This window comes from Callospermophilus lateralis, chromosome 10, assembly GCF_048772815.1.
Source record: "Callospermophilus lateralis isolate mCalLat2 chromosome 10, mCalLat2.hap1, whole genome shotgun sequence".
In the NCBI taxonomy this organism is placed as follows: domain Eukaryota; kingdom Metazoa; phylum Chordata; class Mammalia; order Rodentia; family Sciuridae; genus Callospermophilus; species Callospermophilus lateralis.
This window is the reverse complement of record NC_135314.1, coordinates 58867170-58893944: the sequence shown is the minus strand read 5'-3', so window position 1 is coordinate 58893944 and position 26775 is coordinate 58867170. Positions and strand designations below refer to the sequence as shown.

Here is a 26775-nt window from a genome sequence, read left to right as displayed (position 1 = left end):
CTTGTTTATGGATACATTTAATATCCCTTACCCTTCCCGACTTTCAAAACATAATAGTATACAAAATATAAAATATCTTAAATATTTATAAAAATCGCAAGAAAAAAATAGAACGTATGAAAATATTTTTATCTGAGTTCTCCCTCGCTGTTGAGAGACAGCTTAGTTTGCCTTAAGTTCATAACTGCTGAGTGGGTAGGAGTACGCCCTGCCTAATACTATTCTGTCCCGAAGGAGCTTAAATAAAACATAGTAGTTGCAGAAGAGGATGAGAGCCATGGAAAGTGTGTGATTCCACTTCTCCGACCGCAGCAAGGAATAGAGCTGGTAGAAGACAACACTGCCCTCAATAAGGATTAGTAGATTTAACAGCCTTAATGGACGATGAAACAGGAACTGTAAGGAAGTTAAAAAACACAATGTTATTTCATAGGAAAGACTCAAGTTATCCTTGAATTCATTTTTCCAAAATAATTTCGTATTTATGAGTTCTTACACACAATAAAAAATACATCTGTTTGCCCTGGGACATAAAAAGAGGGATATGTATGTCCAAAAGAACAAGTATATTTATCCAAGACAGGGTGGAATAAAGCAACAAATGAGAAATATTTCACACTTTGAAAATCAATATGTAATGAAGATATTGAGGATATAATGTAGGATTATAACTGATTAAAATGTAACCATTTAAAAATGTGAAAACTAGGGCTAAGGATGTATGTAGCTTGGTAGTAGAGTGCTTGCCTAGCATGTGTAAGGCCCTGGGTTCAATCCTCAGTACTACAAGAAATTTTTAAATAAAATAGATAAATAAATATATAAAAGCTATTCTTAGCTTGTGGGATAATCTAAGACCAAATACTCACAACTAGACAAGTACCTAGAAAGAGGGAAGTATTATAAGTTCAGGGAAGTATTATAATACCAACACCATAGTTTTTTTTTTATTTTTCCTTAAAGTCTTTACTCACGATGGTCACTTATTGAAATCTTTTATAAAACATATGCTTCTACTATTTATTTTTTCTCAACTTTGAGAAATAGAGTGCAAAAAGACAAAGCTAAGAGGAAGGAAGGAAAAATGAGTTGGAACCAGAGTTAAGATTACACACTGGGCTTACTATTTTCACTCTCATCAAATTCTTCACTCTAAGGAGCTAAATCCAGGTTTACTAATAAAAAGTTATTAGGTCACAGGTTGCAAAGGAACATTATCTAATAATTCAGCTCAGCCAGTCAAGTCCTAAATTTAGATGAGGAGAGACTGTATTAATGGTAGTTAATTTCAGATCTAAAAGAACTAATTTAGAAGGAAGTTTGATCTCAAGAACTTAAACCTGAGAATGAAGGCCAAACTATCATGACTCCTCTGAAAGGTACATAGTGTCTCAGGGCCCTTCTTCAGGAAAAAGAAAAGCTTTAGCTTGGGGTTTACTACATGATACTTCAGTAGTATCATACGTCGGCTCAATTAATTTTCTAGAAGGATTCAGAAAAACAATTTCAGATTCCATGGCAAGGTGTGTCATTAAACATGCCAGTAACCTACAAACTGAATAAGGAGAAAGGTAGACAGGTTTTAAAGGGTAAAGGCTATTGGTAATAGACACATTTAAAGTGAGTGTTCTTAAACTTCAATCTGCTTAAGAATCATTTCCAAATATGAAAATGCTATAGATTCCTAAGATCCTTTAGAAGACTGGGATACAGACACTGAATACTACTTTAAAAGAGTGAGTCAGGTGCCAAGCACAGTGGTACAAGCCTGTAATCTCAGCTACTTGGGAGGCTGAGGCAGGAGGATCACAAGTTTAAGGCCAGCCTGGATAAATTTGTGAGACCCTCTCATGAAATACAATAAAAAAGGGGGTCTGCGGATTAGCTTGGTGATATAGTGTTTGCCTAGCATGCACGAGGCCCTGGATTTTACCCCTAGTATTGGGGGGAAAAGGAGATGGGAACAAGAGTGGCCAGGTCATTTATATACAGGTGGCTTAACAACTGCTTTTAGAAGCACTAACTATTTGGTCAAAATCAGCAATTAATTACCTTGCCTAATCTTTCTTCCATAGATTCTACTTGATTCTTCAGCTGTCCAACACTAGCAAGAAAAATACTTATTTTTCAAGCAGAAAATTCTAACAAAAATATTTTGTTGTTACAGTTTTCAAGAGGACAACAAGAATGAACAGAAGCCATTAATGCCCTAGGGAACTCAGCCATCTAAATTAAATAAGTATCCTGTGGAGAAATCAAATACTTATGTAGTTGTGACTTGAGTCTGTTCCCATCTTAAGACAAGCTCATGGGAGTTCAGAAGGAGCCACTGTGGTCTCCTCATCCAAGGGCCTTTAACTTCCCCATGCTCCTCCCAACTAAGAACCTGCCCTCCTTCCCCATCATATATTTACAGATATCCTGCCCTCATGCAAGTTCCCAATATGTAATTGAAAGGTCCCTTAGTAACAAACACCTGCAGAACTAAAAAGTCCATGTATCCTCACAAGGAACTGAGGGAGAAAAGTATAATTTTTTTTTTTTCAAATCTCCAATTCTATTTTAGGATATGATCTCTACTCAAAGGCAATGCTCTGCACTACGGACATTTTTACTAAGAATAGTCCTGAGCAGGTCTCTTCTTTTCCCTACTCCCACTGGCCATCAGCTGGCCTTTCCTTTAAAAGTAAGTGCTGCTTCCTAGAGTCAGAATTTCTGGAAAACTAAAGACCACATAAAACATAATCCAATGCATAAGTGCAAGTGAGAAAGAAGCAGGGTTCAGTGGATATAGATTGCTTTTTCCTTTTCTAAATTTGAAGCTTTTCTCTTTGGAATCCATGTAAAGATAAAAGGCTATAGATCATAACATTTGTCTGACTTCCAAAGGGGTAAGTTAAGGTATTTTAAAGAGAAGAAAAAATAAAAATAACACACAAATATCTGACAAATAAAAAAATTAATAAAAACTACATTATCACTATATTAAATATTACTTAAAGATACACACAGATACAATATATCTCAAGGACATCACTAAACCCAACTATTACAAAATAAAATTGTAAGATGAAAAAGGAAGTCTTATATAATGGACAACTTCTTTGAAGCAAAATTACATTTAATAAATTCCAATGTAACTAGAGAAACCACCCAAGCTATTGAGACTACAATAATGATATATGACCTTCAAACTGCTTTTCAGAAGACACTTCCATGGGCCTAGGACCATTGTTATAGTAACAGCAAAAATTATCATGCCTCAATTTCCTAGTATGTATTACTCACTGTGCTATGTGCATACATACAGAATGGCCTTCTAACACTTACTCCTAAACTTATGCTTAAAAATAAATAAATGGTACTTGCATAAAAACGGGCATGGGATACATCTGAAGGCACTGCCACGTTGTAAGGGCCCATGGCTCTATATAAACATCTGCTATGCCGCACCAGCACCCCTTGAGGCCATATTGTATTTTCTGACCAACTAAAGGAGAAAGAAATGCAATGTTAGCATATTCACAATTACAAATAAGACTGTGTCTAGCAAGGCCAGTTATATTTCTATGAAAGGAATTAAATATTCAAGGCTTCATCTGTCTGAATTCTGAAAATATAGTAATTCCATGGTCAAACTTGAAGGAGTTAGAAAGGATCTGTTATGGTAAACTTCATTGCTATGTAGTCAGAGAGACTGTAAAGTAATACAGTTAACTCAGTGTTGAAGAACTTAAGAGGCTTAGCAGAATGAGCAGATATAATTGTTTCAGTAAGGCATCCATGGGCCAGAAAATAGAATGTAAGCAGGCGGACTTCTGTCTCCATGCCAAGTGAACAGTCTACTGGTTGACATGATAGAGGGAACAAACAAGAGGAGAAAGCCAATGGCAATAAGAACAGAGAAGAAATTAACACACTGTCAAACTAATGTGATATTCACTGCAGAATTACATCCCTAAAACTTACTGAAAATCAGTTTGCTCATCAGATAATTCAAATACCTCAAAGATGTGAGAAGCTATACAGTAGAACAAAGACACACACAAGGTACTGACACAGAGTTTTCTTTTTACTGCTTTCTGGACTCATTTTTATAGAGGTTTCTCTAGGGAAAAGAAGTTAGGGAAGAAAAAGCTTCAGTCTTTTCAGCATCAATGTAATGGAGTTGGGATGGGGATGGGGATCTTCAGGTTAAGCTTTATTAAAAAAAAAAAAAAAAAAACAAACCTAAGTTAATTCATTTCTTCCTGATTTTCGAAAGGTTAGTTTCCTAGAGTAAGAACTGGGGCAGCAGTTTAGATATGTTAAAAAATATATTCTAGCACCCTGAAGCTTCCCCAGTTCAGAAAATGTTCCGCCAGCCTTGCTCACACTTACCAGCATTAAAGTGATGATACACCTCATGGCCATGTGCCATCAGTAGCCTGAAGATGTACAGTACTAGTACTGTGGATTGTATTTTCAATTTTTATTGAAATCTGTCCTTTGCCCACAGTCGGGTTTCTTTTCAGCCTGGCCCAATCTCTTTCAGTTCCTGGGCTTGAAGGCCTGTGCTAATCTGTATCAGACATCAAGGCAGATAATTGAAGGGAGAACTCTGAGGGGGAGAGGGTAAGGGAAGGTCACCTCAATCTGTCCCACTTAATTAGGAAAAAACTGGTAGGGGATGAAATTTGTGAAATGTTCAAATTACACAAGGGAGGAAGATGCAGATGGTCCGGGTCTGAGAGATAGGCATGATGATGGACTCAAAAGTGACAGAAAAAAAAAAGTTCTAAAATTAGCCACTTTGGATCACAGGGGCCATGCAGAGAAATGTCTGATAAGGGGACACAATAAGAATAATACTTAGAACTCACAGCCAGGGACAGTTTTCACTGAAATACAGGAGAGGCAGGGAAATAGTAGAGATTAGGAAGGAAAAAAAGAAAAAGAAACAGAAAAAATTACAGGCAGGAAAAATTACTAATCCAAATCTGCATGTATTAGAAAAGATGAGAAAAGCAAAGTCCAGCTGTCTTAGGTGTGAGATGAGTAGCTATCAACTTAGCTGTGGCAATGAAAATGAGAAGATAAACCTTAAAAATCTTATAAAAAGAATTTAAAATATATCATGACTCTTTGAATTTGGGCAAACAGTTAAGACTGAAAGACAACTCTGAAGTACTGCTTGGGGCACAAATTATACACTCTAGAGTGACTGGGCAGCTGAAAGGTAGGACGCATCTGAGAAGGGGCTGGGTATGGTGGTAGAAATGAGTTAATGTATCCTATATTCAGTTTAGCAATGATGACAAGCATCCATGTAGACAAAAACTAAAAAATGTTCAAAGCCAAGAACAGAATGACATACAAAGCAAATAAACATGATCAGCAGCATGTAGAAACATGTTACATGGTTTTACCCTCTAGCTACTCACATGTGCTGTGGAGCATTGCTGTAGGACCCATGTTCTAGCTTCTGCCATTTGCCGAGGTGAGCAGCTGATTTATGTAGCAAATCACAGTATTTTGATGGCAGCAACTGTGTGGTAAGCATGACAAAAGCATTGATCCACACCATAATGAGGTGTTCACATGACCAGCGCATGTCATAGTACTGGGTACTCTGAAAGAGATCAAAAGAGACAGAAATGATCCATTCACCAGCATCAGACACAGGATGGGTACGTGTATATATGCCCTGCAGACAAATGCCACACTTAGTCAACATGCACTGGTTGTCCTGATGTCCGTGCAGAAAGTTCAAGAGCAGAGTCCTCCAAAATCCTTCAACCTGACTTTCTGGCTGTATGAATTAGGGCTGGGAGGGAGAGGCAATTATATTTTAAGTTTTTCCTTTCTAGAAGAACTGAGTGCTTCTGAAGGACCACTCCGGCTGCAGAAGTGCTTCTGAATGGGTGAAGGAAGGACATTAAAATGTCCCAAAAGATTTTGGGCCCAAGTGACATCCAGACCATTTTTCTTTTCCACTGAAGTAAATTGAAGTTTAGATAAATAAAGGTTAGATTAAATTCAAGAAATTCCTCATAACCCTGTTAGATCAATCACAATAACCTGGATTTTATTGAATCCTTGGTTCTCTTAAGCTGCTACATATTTTTTCCTATAATAATTATAATCTTTACTCTCCCCGGAAACTAAAAAGAAAAAAAAAAAGGAAGAAAGAAAATAAGAAAAAAAAATTGGAAAGAAAGGAAAAAAAGAAAGAGGGGACCACCACGGGGTGCATCACATATACGGAAATACCTATCCGCCAACCAGGAGCGGTTTTAGTGCACTCCAGATGCAGCCGAACTCCACCATCCAGGCTGCCAAAGGGGAGACAGAGAAAAGGGGGATTAAACAAGAAATACCCAGTTTATTTAATTCACACACAATCCAGGGAGCACACAAAGCAAAACATCTGCTTACCTTCACAAAACACAGAGGGAGAAATGCAACATAGTAGGCACTGAAGAGGGAGTTGAAGAGAACTTCTTTGATTCTGTGGTTGAAATCGGCTTTCAGACATTCTACCTCATTTCGAATGAGGTCTGGAGATAGGGGGCAGCTGTGGGTGGGGATGGGTGTGGCATTATTAAACTGTTCTTTTAAAGACTCCAGCAATAAGGAGAGGAAGTCTTTGGATTTGGCCAAGCCACCCACAGTTGAAGCGCTTTCCTCTACCGCCTGATGCTGTACCACATAGTTATAGTCTGTGAGAAGAAGATGAGCTCTACTATCTTGGTGGAAACAACAGAGAGGAACATAAACACCAAACCTGTAAGACAAGGTAAATATGAAAATAATACCACAGAAAACACATAAGAACACTGTATAATTATATCAATATAATAGTCTTGCTGCACCAGAGTAAACATAATAGGAACTTTCCAAGGGTAAATTCCTTGTCTGAGAAGGAAAGTCTTTCATTTCTTACAACAAAAGCAGTACATATTCATTGCAGAAGAGGAAAATTAAAAAGTTTCAACAAAATATAAACTACCTAGAAATAATCATTTTTATTAGTGGGTACACATTTGTCCAACATATAAACTTTATATATAGTCATGTATGCTTTTTTCTTTTACATATTTGATCTCATATAGTACAAACTGTTTTGCATCTTGCTATTTCACCTTGTGTGTATACAATGGGTATTTTCTTATGTCTAAATATTTTTCTGTAAGAACTTTTAAAAACATTATAGGATTCATATATTGACATACATAATTTATCCATTTCTCACTTGATAGAAACATACTGTTTCTGTGGGTTTCACATGACATTTTTTATGGGGAGCAAACCCAAGGCCTTGCACATGCTAGATAAGTATTATATCACTGAGCTACATCTCAGCCCAGAAAAAAAAGTTGTTTCTTATTTTCCACTAGCATAAATAACATGACAAGTATTCTCCTAATGCGGATCTTTGTGTATGTTTAGAAATTTTTGATATGGCTTGCCCTTCAACTTAAATGTCTCCATAGTGAGGGGCTCTCCTGCCTGCAAACTGTATATCACTCACCCCACTCCCAAAATCACTCTCCTTTTGTAGTTATTTTTCTCCACAGATTTTACCACTTCATACATGTTTATTAGGTTTTTTTTATCCTGGGGTGGTTATTTTTTCTTGTTCTATCTTCCCTTATTATTATTACTTTTTTTTTTTTGGTATTAAGAATTTAACTCAGGGGTGTTTTACCACGGAGCAACATCGCCAGCTCTATTTTTTGAGATAGGATCTTGCTAAGGTATGTATGCTGGCCCAGAACTTGTGATCCTCCTGCCTCAGCCTTCCAAGTCAATGAGAATACAAGTGTGCACCACTGTGCCTGGACCCTCATTACAATTTAAACTATAAATGCTGGGCACAGTGAGGCATGCCTGTAATCCCAGAAACTTGGGAGGCTGAGGCAGGAGGATTCCAAGTTCAAAGCCAATCTCAGCAACTTAATGAGACCCTCTCTCAAAGTAAAAAATAAAAAGGTCTAGGGATGTGGTTCAGTGGTTCAGTATCCCTGGGTTCAATCCCCAGTACCAAATAATAATAATAATAATTTATTTCTTTATATACTTAAATTGAAAAAGACTGCTAGCCATTTTGATGATGGTAATCCTATTAAACTTAACACCTTACTTGGTAAATAGAGCTCAATTAAAATATTCTCACTAGGTGTGTTAGTGCCACCTATAATCCTACTACTCAGGAGGATGAGGCAGTCCAATCCCAAATTCAAGGCCAACTTGGGCAATTTGGCAAGATCTTGTCTCAAAATTTCAAAAGGACATGGTATGTAACTCTGCAGAGTGCTTGGCAAGCATGCATGAGGCCCTGAGTCCATCCCCAGTACTATAAAATAAATAAATACTTTCCACTAGATGACACAAATGTACACACCTATAGCACACCTATAATCTCAAGGACTCGGGAGTCTAAGAGGATCACAAATTCAAGGTCAGCCTAGGCAACTTAGTGAGGCACTGTAAATTTTAATTTTTTTTAAATATTTATTTCTTAGTTGTACACAATACCTTTATTTTGTTTATTTTTATGTGGTGCTGAGGATCGAACCCAAGGCCGCACACGTGCTAGGTGAGCGCTCTACTGCTGAGCCATAACCCCAGCCCCTGTAAATTTAAAATTAAAAAAGGGCCAGATATGTATCTTGGTGGTAAAGCACTATTGGGTTCAATCCCCAGTATCGCAACCTCTTCACTGGTAGGACAGCCATACTTCTCAGTTTTCCTAGGATAATTCTAGTTTATGTCTGTTGTCTCAACTAATCTAGTTTAGAAAACAAATTATATGGCTATCATATCTACTGGTTTTCAAATTTTTTAAACTCTTATTTTATATTTGAAGAATTTAATTCTCCCTTTTTTTATAGTATTATTTGCATGACCCAAACAACTTCTAAAGATTTGTTAATTGCAAAACAGGAGTACTCACGGATAGCCAAGGAAAAGGAGATTAAGTACTGAATGGCTTCGAAAGAGATTGACTAGGGTCCAACAAAGTACCCATCCACACAAAGTGAGAAGCACCAAGCGAGCTGATATCAGAACCATGTAGTGAATCATAGATGCTGCACCCGCCTTGGTGGCCTGAAAGTTTAGAAGCATCAAAGGTAAATTTTATAAATTATCTTATTTAAAAGCAATATAACATAAATAAGGGTAGTCGGTTTAAATGGAAGCTAAACTGTATCAAAAAAAAAAAAAAAAAGAAAAGAAAAAGAAAACTGTTTCATCCCACCTTATCTTCCTAATTCTTGAAAATTCAACCCTCTCCAGGCAATTAGTCATCTCCTCCTTGTACCCACACAGACCTGCTTTAACTTTTCATCATTATCATCTAATTTGTTTTCACTAGGGTTTCTCATCAAAGTATGGTCCATGGACCGACCAGTCATCAGAATCACTTGAGTTGCTTATGAACATGTAAGTTCCTAATAACTTTTCTCTTTGAATGTAGGGGAAAAAAATTTGAGTCAAGGAATCTATATTTTAACAATCTCTCAGGTGATATGTATATATATACAGATGGAGAGCCAATAATTTATCTACCTTACTTCCTACCAGAATGCCAAGGGCCTCAATAGCAGCAAGAGTACTTCTATTTTTCTTTGAATTCTCACCTCTAATCTGCTTGCTGAGTTGATGTTTAAAATATTACAAAAATTTTACAAAATAATCAGATCTTCTTTGACAGATCTCTATATGTTTTCACATACAAAAATAATGTGTAGGGCTGGGGTTGTAGCTCAGTGGTAAAGTGCTTAGCTCGCATGTGTGAGGCCCTGGGTTTGATCCTCGGCACCACATGAAAATAAATAAAAATCCACCATAAAACTTGGTCCCATAAAACTACAGGGAGAGCCTGTTGCACAGCACATGCCTGCAATCCCAGCTACTCAGAAGGCTGAGGCAGGAGGATCATTCAAGCCCAGGAGTCAGAGGCCAGCCTGGACAACATAAGTAACACCACATCTCAAAATAAATAAATAGATAAATAAAAATAATAATTAAATAAAGCTGGAAATTCTTCTTGCCTAGTGACATCACAGCTGCCATAACATCAAAGCACATACTATTACTGATGTGTTTGTGGTAATGCTGGTGTAAACAAACCTACTGTGTTTCCAAAGTACGTAATACTTGATAATGAAACAAACAACTATAGTTGCCTATTACTATTACTTGTTTATGTACTTACTATATTTTTAATACACTGTTTAAAAGTATGCTCCTACTCATTAAAAAAAAAAAAAAAAGTTTACTATAAAACACCATACTGTGTAACTCTGGCAGCAAATTTACACAGCTTGCATTTACCACAGCTCTTGATTGCATCAAGAGGCCACAAGGAATGATTAAGGTATGATATACAGGTTTGTGTCAATATGCTCTATGATGTTTGCACAACGAGGATATCACCTAGTGATGTCTTTCTTGTCTCTATAGTTAGGTGACACACGACTGTGTGTGTGTGGGGGGGGATAATACAAACTATAGAGATACATAGTATATATGGGTACTTTAAAATGTGAAGCAGTTAAACAAATACCATAATAAACTGCTTAAGCCTCAAACTATGAAAAAGACCCAAGCTGTTCTCAGTCATAGCATGGCAAATAGTTCTATATCACACCCCTGATAGGTACCTCATACCAATGTACCTTGTATTTTAAAGTCTAGGGAAGTTACGTAAGCCCTGGAGTTATTCTATTACTTCTATTCTCAAAAGTACAAGGTTAGAAATAAAAGACTGTTTCTGCTCCATGCCAGCAGAGCAGCAGAGTTTGATTTTGTCTTATTCTAGAACCTACATTCTTTAACCACTCACTGTGCTATATGTGACAGACCCTGGCAATACAGTGGTAACCAAGACAAATAAGAACTTATCTTTATGAAGCTACCCAGCCAAGAAAAACACATACTAAACTTAAATTTGGACAATTATTTTTATAATGTGATGAGTGTTACAGGAAAAGCGCAAGTTATCAGGAGAATAAGTAATAGGAGACCCTACTTGGGAAGGCTTTCTTTAGAAAGCAATATTTGTGTTGAAACCTAAAAGACAAATAAGAGCTAGTCAGGTTAGAAAATTATTCATAATACTATAATAAATACATTTAAATATATATGTACATAAATCTTTAATATATATACATTAGAAGGAAATAAAACCAAAAATGTGATTCTCAGTAATGAGGTTGTAATTTTCAATTTTCTGCTTTACATTCTAGTGTCCAACAATCTCAATCTTTTCAATAAAATATACTGTTTTTGTATTAGAAAAACAATGTTTTGCCAGGTGTGCTAGGGAACACTTGTATTCCCGTCAACTCAGGGGGCAAAGGCAGAAGGTTCTTAAGTTCCAGGCCAGCCTCAGCAACTTAGTGAGGCCCTATCTCAAAAGAAAAAATAAAAAAGGACTGGAAATGTAGCTGGGGTAAAGCATCCTGTACCAAACAAACAAATAAAAATAAAATAAAATAAAAACGTATTTTTTTTTTTTTAAGAGAGTTGCCTCAAGTTGGTAAAATAGTTGGATTTATTTTTAGTCTTGTGTAGAAAGTACACAGAAGCAGTGTTGGCTAGGAGGTGAATAAACAAAAGTCTACCTAGGCAGAGAGGTGGTTGTCCAGCTGAATTCTCCAGCTGAATATTTATCTTTCAAATTAATTACCTCCAGCTCTCCTTAAAAAATAGTCTTTCTCAATCAGGCATGGTGGTGCATGCCTATAATATCCTAGCAGCTTCAGAGGCTAAGAAAGGAAAATTGTGAGTTCAAAGCCAGCCTCAGCAATTGCAAGGCACTAAGCAACAAAATGAGACTCTGTCTCTAAATAAACTACAAAATAGGGGTGGGATGTGGCTCAGTGGTCAAGTGCCCCTAAGTTCAATCCCTGGTACCCTCCCCCCAAAAAAGGTCTTTCTCAGGGTCACAATCTTTTCTGTGATATAAGAATGCAAACATATTTTAATGGAAGGAAAAAAAAAGATTATGACGGGTTTAATCATTTAATTTAGATATATTAGGAAAGAATCACTATATAGCTGATTTTAAATTTTCAAATAGATAATATAACCACATCACTCAAAAGACAAATCCTAGAGTGCTAGTAGTGATTCATGCTGCTCCTGTCTCCCAGCCACCAGAAGTCCATTATTACTCCATATCTCTTTCCAGGGACAAGTTATTTGTATATAAACAAATACATTTTGGTCCCTCTATCTACCTTTTTATGGAGCGGGGGGGGTCCTGGGGATTGAACCCAGGGACACTTTATCATTAAACTACATACCCAGTTCTTATTTTTAAATTTGAGACAGGATCTCTCTAAGTTACTGAGAGTACCACTAAGTTGCTGAAGCTAGCAAAATTTATCTTTCTCCTCAGCCTCCTGAGCTGCTGGGATTAAAGGTGTACACCACCACACCCAGCAAACAAAATGCTTTTTAAACAGTGTTTAAAATAAAGTAGGAAGCTAGGTGCAGGGATGCACACCTGTAATTCCTGCAATTTGGGAGGCTGAGTCAAGAAGCTCACAGTTTGAGACCAGCTCGAGCGACTTGATGAAACCTTATCTCAAAATAGAATAAAAAAGGCCGGGGATGTAGCTCAATGGTAGAGTACCTGCCTAGCATGCACTAGGCCCTGGGTTCAATACTCAGTACCATACACACACTCAAAGGCAATAAAATGCTTCAAGTTATAGACTTTGTAGCAACAAAGCAGAAACTATAGTTATGAAGGGTTTACATATTAACATGAAGCAACTAAACTGACATATGCCAATACCATTTCTAAGCAACTGAAGAGATGAAACATAATAATTTCCCGCCTGTTTTAACAGATGTAAACAAAAAATCCATTCTATTCTTCTAAAGAAAGTTCTTTCTCAATATATCCAAAAGTAAGTACCTGTTTTCATCACCTAAATACTGAACTTGAGAGAAAGGCTGAGTTACATCCTTTCCTACCAGGAGAAACAGTTCTACTACCAATACTACCACTATTTTCCAGTTATCTTAATGGCTTTTAGATCATGACTTAACATCTTCAATTATCTGTAATCACAGGAATCAGAGCTTATACTCACAAAGGCTTCTGTGTATGTTTTGGAAGAAAAAGTAAACTCTCGATTTTCATTACAATAACTATTCATTTAAAAATTTCAAACTAAAATATAATTTCCAAGATTCAAATTATTAGCTACTTTAGCTAAGTTAACATTTTTGTCTTCATAAACACTTATAGGGTACAATATATAAAATCTTATGAAAGTACATTTTTCTCTCTCACTGGAGTTTATATGAAAAATGATACCCAAAGCCAAATCTACCAGCAACTTTTAAATTAATAAAATAATTTAATGTTCCAAATCTTTCCTCCTCTGTCCAGTAAACTTATATTCTAATCTTGTGATTACTCCTAGGCAAATTTTAACATTGCCTTTTAAAAATTCTAACTTTTAACAAATTTAAGTTCTAAGTTTTAATAAATACAAACCAATCAACCTGGGGCCACATCCCCAGCCCATTTTATTTTTTATTTCCAGGCAGGATCTCACCAAGTTGCTTAGGGCTTCACTAAGTTGTTGAGGCTGGTCTCAAACTTGTGATCATCCTGCCTCAGCCTCCCAAATTGCTGGGATTACAGGTGTGCACCACCTCACTTGGCTATAAATGTTTTTTGTTAGGAAATTTCACAAATGGCATATAAACCATTTCAAATGAATGTTATCTAAAATTGAATTTATCCTATTTCCCTAGAACTATTAAAATTAAAAAAATTATGCCCCCAAATCCAGAAGCTTAAATTAAACTCCTACAAATTCAATATCTAATAGTTCTTGAGTTATTGCACATTTAAATTTTAAATATATTGCAGGAAACCATTTTTTTTAAAGTATTGGCACAACTCACATAGGAATAAAGAAATTAATTTAAAGTTGTTTTCAAATTATATTGGACATTTTACATTTTCAGTCTGAACCCTTTCTAGTAACTACAAGTTACAACAAGTAGTAGAACACAGTGAATAAACTTACTTCGGAAATGAGGGCCCACACAAGCCTCCTTGCAAGCATCACCGTGATGAACGCTGCCAGGTGATAATCAATGAGATGAAAATTCTATAAAAGAAACAAAGAATGTCATCAAAAAGAAATACAATGTTTATCAAGCTGAACTACTACACAAACAGAGGTTTGCTCCCTCAAAAGATCTTCCTTAGTTCATCCTACCCTTACAGAACACAGAAATTTGAGAGATCATGAAGAGACTGCCTACCTTGCACTTCTCCTTTTGTGACTAATTGCTTAAACTTTCCAAACACTGTTTTAGACTATCTGGAAAGTATTACTATCCTTTTTTTTTTTTTTTTTTTTTGAAACTCTACTATATTAAAAGAAAAAGATAGCTTTGAGTTAACAAGTCATAACCCAAAGTATTATAACAATAATAATTCATCTAAACTAACCGATTTATTATGTGTCAAATTAAATCAGTCAGGATTCATAGTTTTTAGGAGTTACTGTGGTTGTTTCTTTATTCAAACTTATGTTAGTCTAACTGTGCATCAACTAAACTACTAGTTGGTACATCAATTATATTTATTTAATCTTTATAATTATTTAAAAATATGCATTTGATCTCTTCTATAAAATTAAACCATTACTTAGATGTCATATATAGTTCCTTTGTTATGCATACGTGTGTGTATACATATATACATATATACACATATAAATATATGTATACACATACATATATATAAAACTGTGATAACAGCAAACAAAATCATTAGTAATAATATCTTAGAAACCAATGAAATAGAGATATATTTTCCTCTTGATGGTCAAAGGGTTTGCAGGTTTCTACATTTTCTTCCCAAATGAAAAACTGAATTTTTCAATTAATTAATTCAATAAACTAAATATGCCAGGTACTCTTCTTTTTTTTTGGGGGGGGAGCATACCAGGGATTGAACTCAGGGGCACTTGGCCACTGAGCCACATTACCAGCCCTATTTTGTATTGTATTTAGAGACAGGGTCTCACTGACTTGCTTAGTGCCTTGCTTTTGCTGAGGGTGGCTTTGAACTCATGATCCTCCTGTCTCAGCCTCCCTAGTTGCTGATATTACAGGCGTGCCCAGCCAGGTACTAGTCTCAACACTAAGGGTAAAGTGCTGAAAACAAAAATCAAGGTTTTTTTCTCTTGGCAATGGAAATGGTAGAGATTTTTACTTGTTTCTTCTACCATCATAGTAGAATTTAACAAGGCACTGCCTTCTTGCTAAGTAAGGGTTCCTTGCCCAAATTCCCTTGCAAAAAACTACTTCTAGTCAAGGATGGATGAAGTATATAGTTTCTATACTCAATAAACTTACAATCCAGGTAGGGGGAAAAATATATAAATACATATATATATATATATGTAAATAAAAATAAATCTGGTATTAACTCATTACAATTCTTAAAGAAACAGAGACTCTCATCACATATTAAGTATATATGTGATCAATACTTAATATCACTTGGTTGTTCCTGAAATTAAACTTAACACTTTTCTTTTTAAAATACATTAAAAAAAAAACCTACAACATATTTTTACATATTTTTATGTATTTCAGCAGAAAGAAAAGTCTTAATAGCTAATCCTAGGAACAATCAAGTGATACAAATATTTAAAATACATTTTTTTATTCCCTTGTCATATTTTTTTCCCCAGTACTGGGTATTGAACTCAGGAGTGCTCTACTACAACTACATCTCCAGCCCTTTTTATTTCTTATTTTAAGACAGTTGCTGAGGCTGGCCTTGAATTTATAATCCTTCTGCCTTGGTCTCCTGAGTTGCAGAATTACAGGAATGCACCACCATGCCCAACTCCTTTCTCATATTATCTTGTAGATTTGGGACCACATTTCCTTTTCTATGTCTACCACATTAGAAAGGTTTTCAGATTTTTTGTGAGTCCCAAACACACATACAAAATGTTCAGAACAAAAGTACTCTTTGCCCCAAAGAATATCTCTATCACCCATCCAAATCTGCCATTGCCAATCACATACATGTAAGTCATCTGACTAGCCTTTTAGATATTTTATATGCTCATCTATGAAGAACCTTCTTTGTATCAAGATTATCAGGGCCACGGCTGAGGTAGTGGCTCAGTGGTAGAGCATTCGCCTAGCACGTGCAAGGCCCTGGGTTCAATCCTCAGCACCACATTAAAAAATAAATAAGTAAAACAAAGTTATAGAAAAATTGATTAAAAATATTAAAAAAAAAAAGATTACCAGGGCTCTCCTAAATAAATGAAGAGAAACCAGAAGAAATCTACAACATGTTTTTTAAGTTCTTCAGAAATAGCTAGTTTCCATCTCAATTTTATTTTGTAAAAGAATTCAATTTCATTCAGGTTAACAATGCACCCAGTTAAAGTACAATATTTTCTAGCTTCTCTTCTAGTTATGAGTAGACCTATGGAAATGATGGGAGCCTGGACTGTAAGAAACTCTCCTTTATAAATGCCCTATGCTCTTTAACCTTTATGGCTGATAGCAATGAACCACAGCCACCTTAAAGGCCATATGTTACAAAATAGCAGTCTTTACCACCCTGGGTCCCCTGACTGACCACATGGAAGAATTCCTACCAACCAGGACAACTGTCTCAGACTGTTATATGTTAGAAACATTATACAATTTTTGGCTTATTTGTTATAGAAGCTACCATTTTCCTAATTCAGTCATTTAAAAGGTAAAGCTGCTAGAATTTAATCATAATGACAAGTTAACATTACATGTTACACTTTCTCTATCCCATGTTAAACAAATTTAACTTCTAGCCAAGGATGGATAAAGTATATAGTTCAAATTTAACATGGGATAGAGAAAGCTAGATATGGAAACCTTTCTGCAATATTATTACAATAAATTATTTAAATGTTTTCTGCATTTTAATTTATACTTCAACAATCTTACCATGAAGTTTTATTTCTAAAAAGTAATCTGATGTTTATTAGAAAACCAGTTTTTAGAAGAAAAATTATTAAGAACAAAATTTACATGAGTGACATAAAAAATTTAGAGGCCTATGACGACTTACCAGTGAAGTACAAGAGGCAGGATGATTGTAAGGATACCACCACACGGTTTTATAGATGTTGATGTACTGAATGAACAGAGCAACCAAAAGGTAGATGAAGAAAAGAAATTCAAAAAGCAGGCTCCCATCCACAGGCAAGTCAGGAATTTGGCAATGACGCACAGGACCTGGGGTGATTAAGGCTGTGATAGGTGGAACTGGAAGGCCAATAGTGCTACCATTCCTGAAAGAGAAAACTATGGTAAACTCAAATGGTGATATCCTTCATGTCAGAGCAAAGAGCCCCTTCTATCTCCACTACCTAACCTTAACTGATGGCCTCTCCAAGACTCTATTCTGGGATCCTTCCTCTACATATTGTCTCAATGATCTAAGATGCAACCATGATTTTCATCATCTTAGACATACTGAAAAATAAAATTTATCTTTATATCACAGCAGAGTTTTAGACACCTATTATGCAACTACCTGCTAGACATCTGTGTTCCTCCTTCGACAGTCCTAACCCTAGCTCGTGGCCCACCCTGTTAGCTGCCCAAATCAGGATCCTAGAACATTTCTTCTTCCACTCCATATCCAATCACTTTTTAAAGAACTGGATTCAACTCAGGCGTAGTGGCATATGCCTAAAATCCCAGTTACTCAGGAGTCTAAGGCAGGATGATTGCAAGTTGAAAGCCAGGCTCAGCAATTTAGAGAGGCAATTAGCAACTCAGTGACACCCTGCCTCTAAATAAAATATAAAAAAGGGTTGGGGATGTGGTTCAGTTGTTAAGGCTCTTGGGTTCAATCCCTGGTATGAAAAACAAAACAAACAAAAACTGGGAATGTAGCTCAGTGGTAAATTACCCTTGAGTTCAATCCTCACTACTGCAGAAAGAAAAATAAAGAATTGAATCCTATTTCACGAAATTTTCTTCAACTGTATCCTCCCTTCTCAATCCACTGTTTCAGTTCAAGCATTCACCAATTTTCATCTAAATTACTGGCAGTAATCCTCCTAAATCCAACTCTACTTTCACCAAACCCACCAAGCTGCCCTTAGGGATCTTTCCAAAGTGAAACTGGTAGTGTTACTGCCTTATTCTTACTGTTTTTGTTTGTTTTTTGTTGTTGTGCTGGGGATTAAACTCAGAGCCTCAGTGGTAGAGTGCCTGCCTGGCATAATAGTGTTACTCTCCTCCTCTTTTTACTGCAATTAGGATAATATCAAAAAACTTTGAGTATGTTCTATGAAGCCCTCTGTTTAACATAGTAGCCTCCCCACATATCACTCCTCCACATGCACCTATGATACTCATGCTACGTGCTGTCTGGAACATATGTTCTATTTTACTGTGCACTTTATTCCCTTGAAATAAAATATCCCCCATAATTACACTTTCCTTAACTTCTCACACACACATTTACTGAAAAAATCCCTCCAAACCTTTTTTTACTCATTCTTCAAAACTTTTAAGGGGTTTGGGGTACAGTTTAGTGGTAGAATGCTTGCATGTATGATGCTCTGGGTTCAATTCCCAGTACCATGAGCACACACACAAAAATTAAATAAATAAATGGCTCTTCAGCTCTTCAAACACATCCTCTGTGAAGCTTACTCTGACTCCCTCAAACTTATTCATCTCTCCTTTGTGCCACCATCATATATGTGTAAAGTCTTTATTATTGTGCTTTTCATACTATAACATAATTTTTGTACACATCTATAACTTGGCTATCAGACCATAAACCTAAGGCCAGAAACTACTTTTCTTAGTTCACTGCAAATATATACTTTTAGGTTGAGACAGCAAAAGGCCAATGCACTCACGAAAAACAGACAACTCTTAACACAAAAACAAACATATAGAGGTATTAATCCCTATTTTGTTCTTTCTTCTAAGCTCACTTATAGGTCAGAAACAGCTAGACTACTTGAAGTGACAGATAGGGATAAAGAATAAATTTTCTATTGTTTATATGCACAGGATAGTTACAGAGATCTAAGGTCTACTATTGTTTATACAACAAGGAAAGGAGACTCAATTCCCAGTGACTCAGGAAGCTGAGATAAGATTGTAAATTTAAAGTCAGTCTCTACAACTGAGACCCTGTCTCAAAAGAAAAAAATGAAAAGGACTTGGGATGCAGCTCAGTAGTAAAGTGCCCCTAGGTTCAATCTCCAGTAAACCCCACTCTAAAAAAACATATTTAAGATAAGGAACAATAGTAGCATTACTTTCTTCTCTAAAATTTCCAAATACAGAATTCTAGCATGGGTATGTGGGACTTATAGTACTTTAAGCAACTCATGGGAATATGAGCTCTGCCCATTCTGAATAGTTAAGAATACTGTGACTTGAATGCACAGGATTAATGCCAGCAGCCAATCTACTGCCTCCCTCCAGTTAACTGTAAGATACTGAAATAAAAATTTCTGATGAGATGTTACAATGTTAAAAGCCTCTAATCTAAACAAACTAAAAATCTTATTCAACTTCAGTCAAAAATAAGGAAAGAGGGAAAGTATGATAAACTGTCATAATTTTTGAACTCAGGGCTTCACATATGCTAGGCAAGCTCTGCCGCTGAGCAACACCCCAGCCCACTTTAAAATTTTGAGACAGGGTCTCTTGGTTGGCCTCAAACTTGTGATCCTCCTGCCTCAGCCTCCTGAGTAGCTGGGATTATAGGCATACGCCAGCATACCTGGCTCTCTGTTATGATTTAAGAGTTAAAAAAAGATTATAAAAATGTTTCCACGTAAAACAGACTTGCTTTCTGGAATACATGCTTCTGCCATTAACAAACTCAACAAAATACTGGAATTCAAAAAATATATTCAAAACAAAAGTACAAAAGTTCTACACTTGTAATACACTCTATAAATTTGGCTATTAAACTTGAAGCCAGAAGACCAAACAGACATAGGTCAAACAAAGTGATTCAAGCACCAGTTGGAAAAAAAGAAATCATGCCCATGTAAAGATAACTGATGAGATTAAGTGTTCTCCATTTAACTGATAAAGTTCAAAGCTGGAGAGGGAAAATATCAAAGTTCTTTAAAAATTAAACTTTAAAAATAAAACAGAGTTGGCCAATATATATCTCAAAAAAATAGTTACAGAAGTATTATTTAGAAAAAATATTATTTTTCTAACATGTTATAAAAATAGATTCAAGAATCTATTCAGGATCCACTTAATTCAAACAGCAACAAGTTGTGACAACACATTTGAAATGTTGTCCACCAGGAAAGCTTATTAGAAGGTTTTTATTGTGAGGGCTGATTACAAGGCATCCTTTCCTACCAATACCAAAATTCTAGACTCCCCAAAGAAGGAAGGTATTCAGTGTAGCTTTCCTTAAAAAGCCCTGCTTACAAGGCTTGGCATCTGGGAACTGAATGGCAAACAGTTCCTTCCATTGATATAAAATTTTCCTTATAATAAGAACACGTCAGCAGGGCATGGTGGTGCACATCTATAATCCCAGCAGCTCAGGAGGCTTAGGCAGGAGGATCTCAAGTTCAAAGCCAACTGCAGCAATAGCAAGGTGCTAAGCAACGCAGCGAGACTCTGTCTTTAAATAAAATACAAAATAGGGCTGGGGATGTTACTCAGTAGTAGAGTGCCCCTAGTTCAATTTCTAGTACTCGCCACCCCAAAAAAAGAATGGGTCACTGTGGTTGAACTATATAAAAAATGGTGGTTTATGCTGAACATCTGCTTTATCCTTGCAGGCTTTAGACTGGTCCTTATGGAGTCATGAGCAGCACAATTTAAGTATGCAAATGGATAAAGCAAGAAAGATTCAAAGATTTACTCGGGTGATAGCTCAGTTGGTAGAGTACTTGCCTAACACATTTGAGACACTGGGTTTGATCCTCAGCACCACATAAAAATAAAATAAAGGTATTATGTTCAACTACTATAAAAATATTTTTTAAAAAAGATTCAAAGGGATAAAGAGAAATTAGAAGAGACAGAGAAAAGAGTGGTATTTGGACATGTTTGGTGATATTATCAGAAAATATATGCAAGGACTAAACAAACAAACAAAACTTCAAACAAGTAAAAATCTCCCTATAGGAACTCTCTATGAAACTCACAAACACAGTACTTTTTTTTTTTTAAGCTTTGGGGAGTGAAACCAGGGGCACTCTATAACTGAGCTATTATCACCAGCACTTGATATTTTAATTTGAGACAGGGTCTCACTAAGTTACCTAGTTTGGTCTCAAAACTTATGATCCTCCAGCCTCAGCCTCCAGAATACCTGGGATTATAGTTGTGTACCATCAGCTACACCTTTCTGTTTTTAAAAAGACAGTTATCTAAGAACATTTGCAAGAACAAATCCTGGCTGGGCATGATGACACACACCTGTAATCCCAGCAACTAGGGAAGTTGAGGCAGAAGTATCCCAATTCGATGCCAGCCTCAGAAACTTAATGAGACCCTGTCTCAAAAAAAGATTGGGATATAGCTCAGTGGTAAAGTTCTGTGGTTCCATCTCCAGTACCAAATAAATAAATCTGGGGGTATGACTCAGTAGTAGAGAGCCACCAGCTTTAATCTATAGAACCACGCCCCCCCCCCCAAAAAAAAAGAATGAAAAAACAAATGAACAACAATGCCCTATTCCCCAAAGGTAGAAAATACAACAGGCAACTTTTGGATTTCAATCTTTCAAAGTAGCTCCTCGACATTCTCAAGTTTAACTTCACCACTTTACCAATTAGGCCACAAATATCTACCAAACAGGCAACCAGGGGCAAATGCTTTGTTCTCCAATTGGCTATGTCATGCAGAATCAAATATATCAAAATTATACCATTTTTAAGGAACTCAATTTCTTTCTTCACTACCCTACAGATACTCCAAAAGTGATTTCTCTCATATGGACACACTTTCTTTGTATACGTTTTTCCTAAAGCTATAGTCTAAGCTATCTAACATTTCCTTTATTTATATTTTTTTATATCTCTATCCCAGGTTTTATACAATAACCTATTCCAACCATTCCAGCCAATTCCATCTCATCAAAAAACAAAGATAAGTTGGGCATGGTGGCGCATGCCTGTAATCCCAACAGCTCGGGAGGCTAAGACAGGAGGGTTGAGTTCAAAGTTAGCCTCAGCAAAAAGCAAGACACAAACAACTCAGTGAGATCTTGTCTATAAATAATATACAAAAAAAAAAAAAAAAAAAAAGGGCTGGGATGTGGTTCAATGTTGTGTGCCCCTGAGTTCAATCCCTAGTATCTCCCCACACACATCCACAAAAAAAAAACAAAGATATTCTAAAAAGAACAAAAAAGAAAAGAAATAGAAATTGGGCATGGCACACTCCTGTAATCTAACTACTCAACAGACTCAGGCAGAAGGATTGCAAATCTGTCGCCAGATTAGGCAATTTCAAGATCTCAAAATAAAGTTAAAAAACAAAAACAAAAAACAAAACTGGGAATGTAGCTCAGTACCTGCCTAGCATATTCAAGGCCCTGAGTTCAATCTCCAGTACCAGAAACAAACAAACAAAAACCACACAGAAACTTTTTTTCCAAAATAATTTTTTAAGGTAAACATGTTACAAAATAATCATTCAACAAAAGTCTCAATTTTTCAAACTATGAACACTTTAATCAGTTGAAAAATTTGTTCTTAGACACACACACACACACACACACACACACACACACAATCTCAAATTAAATGCAAAAGAGTTATGTTATCTTAGCAGCTCAGGAGGCTGAGGTAAGAGGATCCCAAGTTCAAAGCAGATTCTCAGCTTAGCAAGGCCCAAAGCAACCCAGTGAGACCCTGACTCTAAATAAAATACAAAAAAGGGCTGAGAATGTGGCTCAGTGTTTAAATGCCCAGGGGTTCAATCCCCAGTACCAAAAAAAAAAATAATAATTTAAAACACTATATGTTAAAGAAGAGGGAAGGGGCACCAGGGATTAAACCCAGGGGTGCTTTACCACTGAGTTATACCTGCTGCTCATTTTATTTTGAGGCAGAGTCTCACTAAGACCTTGATCATGTAATAGTGCAGCAATGCACTGATCAATTGTATGAACAAGAAATTTTTGCCAGCTAGTTTCTACTTCCTCCCTAAACAGAGTTTTTTTTCATCTCAATTTTAATTTTCAGAGCTGTTAGTACCATTTCATCTTTCTGGCCCTCCTGACATTTGTATACTTCTTCTTGGACTGATCTCCCACTTCCTGACTTTACAACCTTAGTTCTAAACAATCTTTGAAATTTGTTCTGGTGGGCTGGGAGTGTGGCTCAGTGACAAGTGCTTGCCTATTACATGCAAGCAATTCCCATCACCATACCAAAAAAAAAAAAAAAAAAAAAAAAAAAAAAAAAATTAGTTTATTTTTATTTCAGTGGGACTTTCCCTGAAATTCTAGTTTAAAGAAATTTTTAAATTTTATTTATTTATTTTTGGTACTCAGGATTGAACCCACTGCTGCACTGCTACATGATCAAGCCTTATGATGTGAGTTACCCCACATAAGATTAGAAACAATTCATCCTGCCAGGTGTGGTGGCACATGCCTGTTAATTCCAGCTACTTGAGAGGTTGAGGCAAGATGATCAAATGTTAAAGGCTAGCCCCATCAACTTAGCTAGACCCTATCAAAATAAAAATATAAAGGGTTTGGGATATAGCTCAGTGATAGTGTACCCTTGGGTTCAATCCCTAGTACTGTTAAAAAATAAAAGAAAAAAAGAAAATTCATCTTAGACTGGGGTATAACTCAGTGATAACTAAGCAAGTGCAAAGCCCTGGGGTCAATACTCAATACCTTCAAAAAAGAAATCGTTCGTCCTAATTTCTGAAAATTAGGAACTTTGTAATATATTTATATTAAAAGATCAAATTTTTTATTCTCATACAACATGACACAAATCTTAAGATGTTTATTTAGGCTACAGCTAACAGTTTATTAATATTAAGTTTTATGACAAAATAATTTCTGAAACCCTTGAAGAAATCTGACTTATAATTTATTTTATTTTAAGTATTTTAGAGTGGAGAGTGAAATATTTATTATTTATTTATTTTTAATGTGATGCTGAGAATCAAAACTAGTACCTAACATGTTCAAGGCAAGTGTTCTACCGCTGAGCTAGAGCCCCAGCCCTGACTTATAATTTTAGAACTTCATGTTAGCTGTCAATTTTAATTTGCCCTCAAAAAATTAAAATAATGACAATTAGCAGATAAACCATCACATTTGCCAGATGTGGTGGCGCATGCCTGTAATCCCAGAGACTCAGGAGGCCAAGGCAGGAAGATGATAAATTCCAGGCCAGCCTCAGCAACTTAGTAAGCAGCATCTCAAAATAAAAAAATAATTTTAAAAGGGCTGGGCTCAGTGGCAGAATGCCCCTGGGTTCAAACGCTAGTACTAAAAGGAAAGGACTTCAAACCATCGCATTTGCCCTGTACTTTCATCCACTTGTCCCTTCTTCTAATAGCTAAAAAGGTGATGATTAGGGCTGGCAATGAAACTCAGTTGCAGAGCCCTTGCCTACTTATATGCAAGGCCTTGGGTTTGATTCTCAGTAACACACACACACACACACACACACACACACACACACACAAAGTAATGACTAGAATTTGGATTATCAGTCATAAGAATAGGGCTTTGTTTACTTCATGAGTCCATATCATCTCTCTCTCCAAAGTATGCTAAAATGCTAAGCTTTCCGACTTAAAAAGGCAGAATTTCTATCTCAGTGTCAAAGAATAAAGCTTGATAAGCAAGTATCTGAACACCATGATGATGTTTATGTTAGTCTTACTGATCACGGGATAGTACAGATTATGCATAGCTTTATTTCTTCTTTACCTGTTTCTCAAGCCTGTTCCATTGCCACAGCCCCCACCAACCAAAGTCTGTAAAGAAGGTAAAGCTGAACGGCTTAGCTGCTGCCGACTAGGGCCCCTCCTTCCACCGGGCATGTCCGGGAACCAGTCTGCTTCCAGTGCCACCTGTAGTTGCAACCCACGTTAATGGTTGTCAACCTGTTTCAACTCTGAACAACAACAAAAAATGTAAATATCAGTTAACTATCTTTAAAGTAGGCAATGTAACAAAATAACCAGAAAACTAAGTAAGTAGGCCTTGTAAAACCAGATTTTCAAACAAACACTCTCTGTGTCAATTACCTACTTTATTCTAATGAAAAGACTATTCAGATTCTAATGGGTCAGAATCCTAAATTTTGTTCAGTGTTAGGCAAGCTGCAATTTGTCTCTTTTGTCAGTTGACTTGTATCATATGAAAGATAGTACAATCAGGTAAAATTTTACAAGACCACAATTTAAACATTTCCTATTTAATATTTCAGGTTAAGTAACTTGAAATACAGGAAGTTCATCACTGTCCATAATGTTAGGCTTTAGCCAGTGTGCCCCTGTAATCCCAGATACTCAGGAGGCTGAGGCAGAAGAATCACAAGAAGCTGAAACCTAAGAAAAGCCAATCTCAAAATTAAAATAATTGGGGCTGGGGATGAAGTTCAGTGGTTGAACGCTAGCCCAGTATGTGAGTGGTCCTAGAGGTCCTAGATTCAATCCCCATCACAGCACCCATACTCAAAATTAGATTTTGTTATCAAGTGATCCTGTTCTGAGTTAACATGTACCACATGTTATCTGACCTTGATTGATTTAACGTCTAAATTAGTTTCTTCATCAGGAAAAAAAGGGTCCCCTGTTCTTTGGTGTTTTGTCAGGACTGCTGAAGATGGGAAAAAGGGGACCTATAGGCCCTTAAACTCTTTAAAAAAAGTAAATTGTTCAAGTGGTATCTCCTCCACATGTTAGAGCAAAAGTACCAAAAGGAACTCAAATGGATGCCTACTTCAGGAAAACGGGTAACGTCATTTGGAAATTATTGAAATTACAAGATTATAAGGCAAGTAACAAAGATCCTCACTGAAAAGAATTGGTGTCCTCACCAAACTAAGGCAAAAATCTTAGTTCCGCCAATATGAACACCAAATGTTTCCTAAAACAGTACAACCAAAAACTGAAGAATCACACGCTGGAAAAACCCTGATTTTCAAAACACTACTGCAGATTTGATGTTCCCTATTCCTAACAGCCTTCGGCTGCACACTAACAAACCCAAGGTGAGAAACAGCATTCAAACTGTTTGGGTGTTGAGGTCGCTGGTTCTTGCTCAACAAAAAAGGGAAAGAAAAATGAGGGGAACACTGGGAGAGAAGAGAGAATATGAGATGCGGGGAGGTAGACGGCGAGAAACCACAAACTTCAAGAGACCGGCCCCTAAAAGAAGACGACAAAGCGCTCCCCGTCGCCCACCAGGGAGGACGAAAGCAGACCCGGGACAGTCGGACGCGGCAGCTAGGTAGTACTCACGCATGGAGGAGGCCCGGCCAGTGGGGCGGGATCCCTGGGAGGAGGAGGTGGCTTTAAAGACTGGACCCCAGGCAAGATAACTAGCTCCCGGCGTTAAAGCTCTCCAAACCAGCTGCCTGTATGCAGGCTGTCCCCGCCTGGAGGGCTGAAGCAGGGCGTCCAGGTTTCAGGCCGCTAGACCCAGACCCAGACCTAGACCCCGAGTCAGTGGCAGAGCTAAAGGTAGAACCAGAACCCAGCCCCGTCAGCACTCATCCTCAGCCTCCA

General features: G+C 36.7%; 1 protein-coding gene across 2 annotated transcripts; it reads right to left on the bottom strand.

Annotated features, from left to right (window-relative positions):
* Tmem39a (transmembrane protein 39A) lies at positions 1-26775 on the bottom strand. 2 transcript variants are annotated; one of them, XM_076868438.1, is made up of 9 exons: positions 26509-26775; positions 24971-25157; positions 17114-17336; positions 14049-14132; positions 8939-9093; positions 6418-6766; positions 5424-5611; positions 3370-3490; positions 1-396 (listed from the first exon to the last, which is right to left on the bottom strand). In XM_076868438.1, the coding sequence occupies exons 2-9, from the start codon at positions 25081-25083 to the stop codon at positions 163-165; spliced, it is 1467 nt and encodes a 488-aa protein (XP_076724553.1). In that variant the 5' UTR covers positions 25084-25157; positions 26509-26775; the 3' UTR covers positions 1-162. The 2 variants fall into 2 exon arrangements, 1 of the variants encoding a protein (XP_076724553.1); XR_013155611.1 differs by having other exon boundaries at positions 340-396; positions 2053-3490.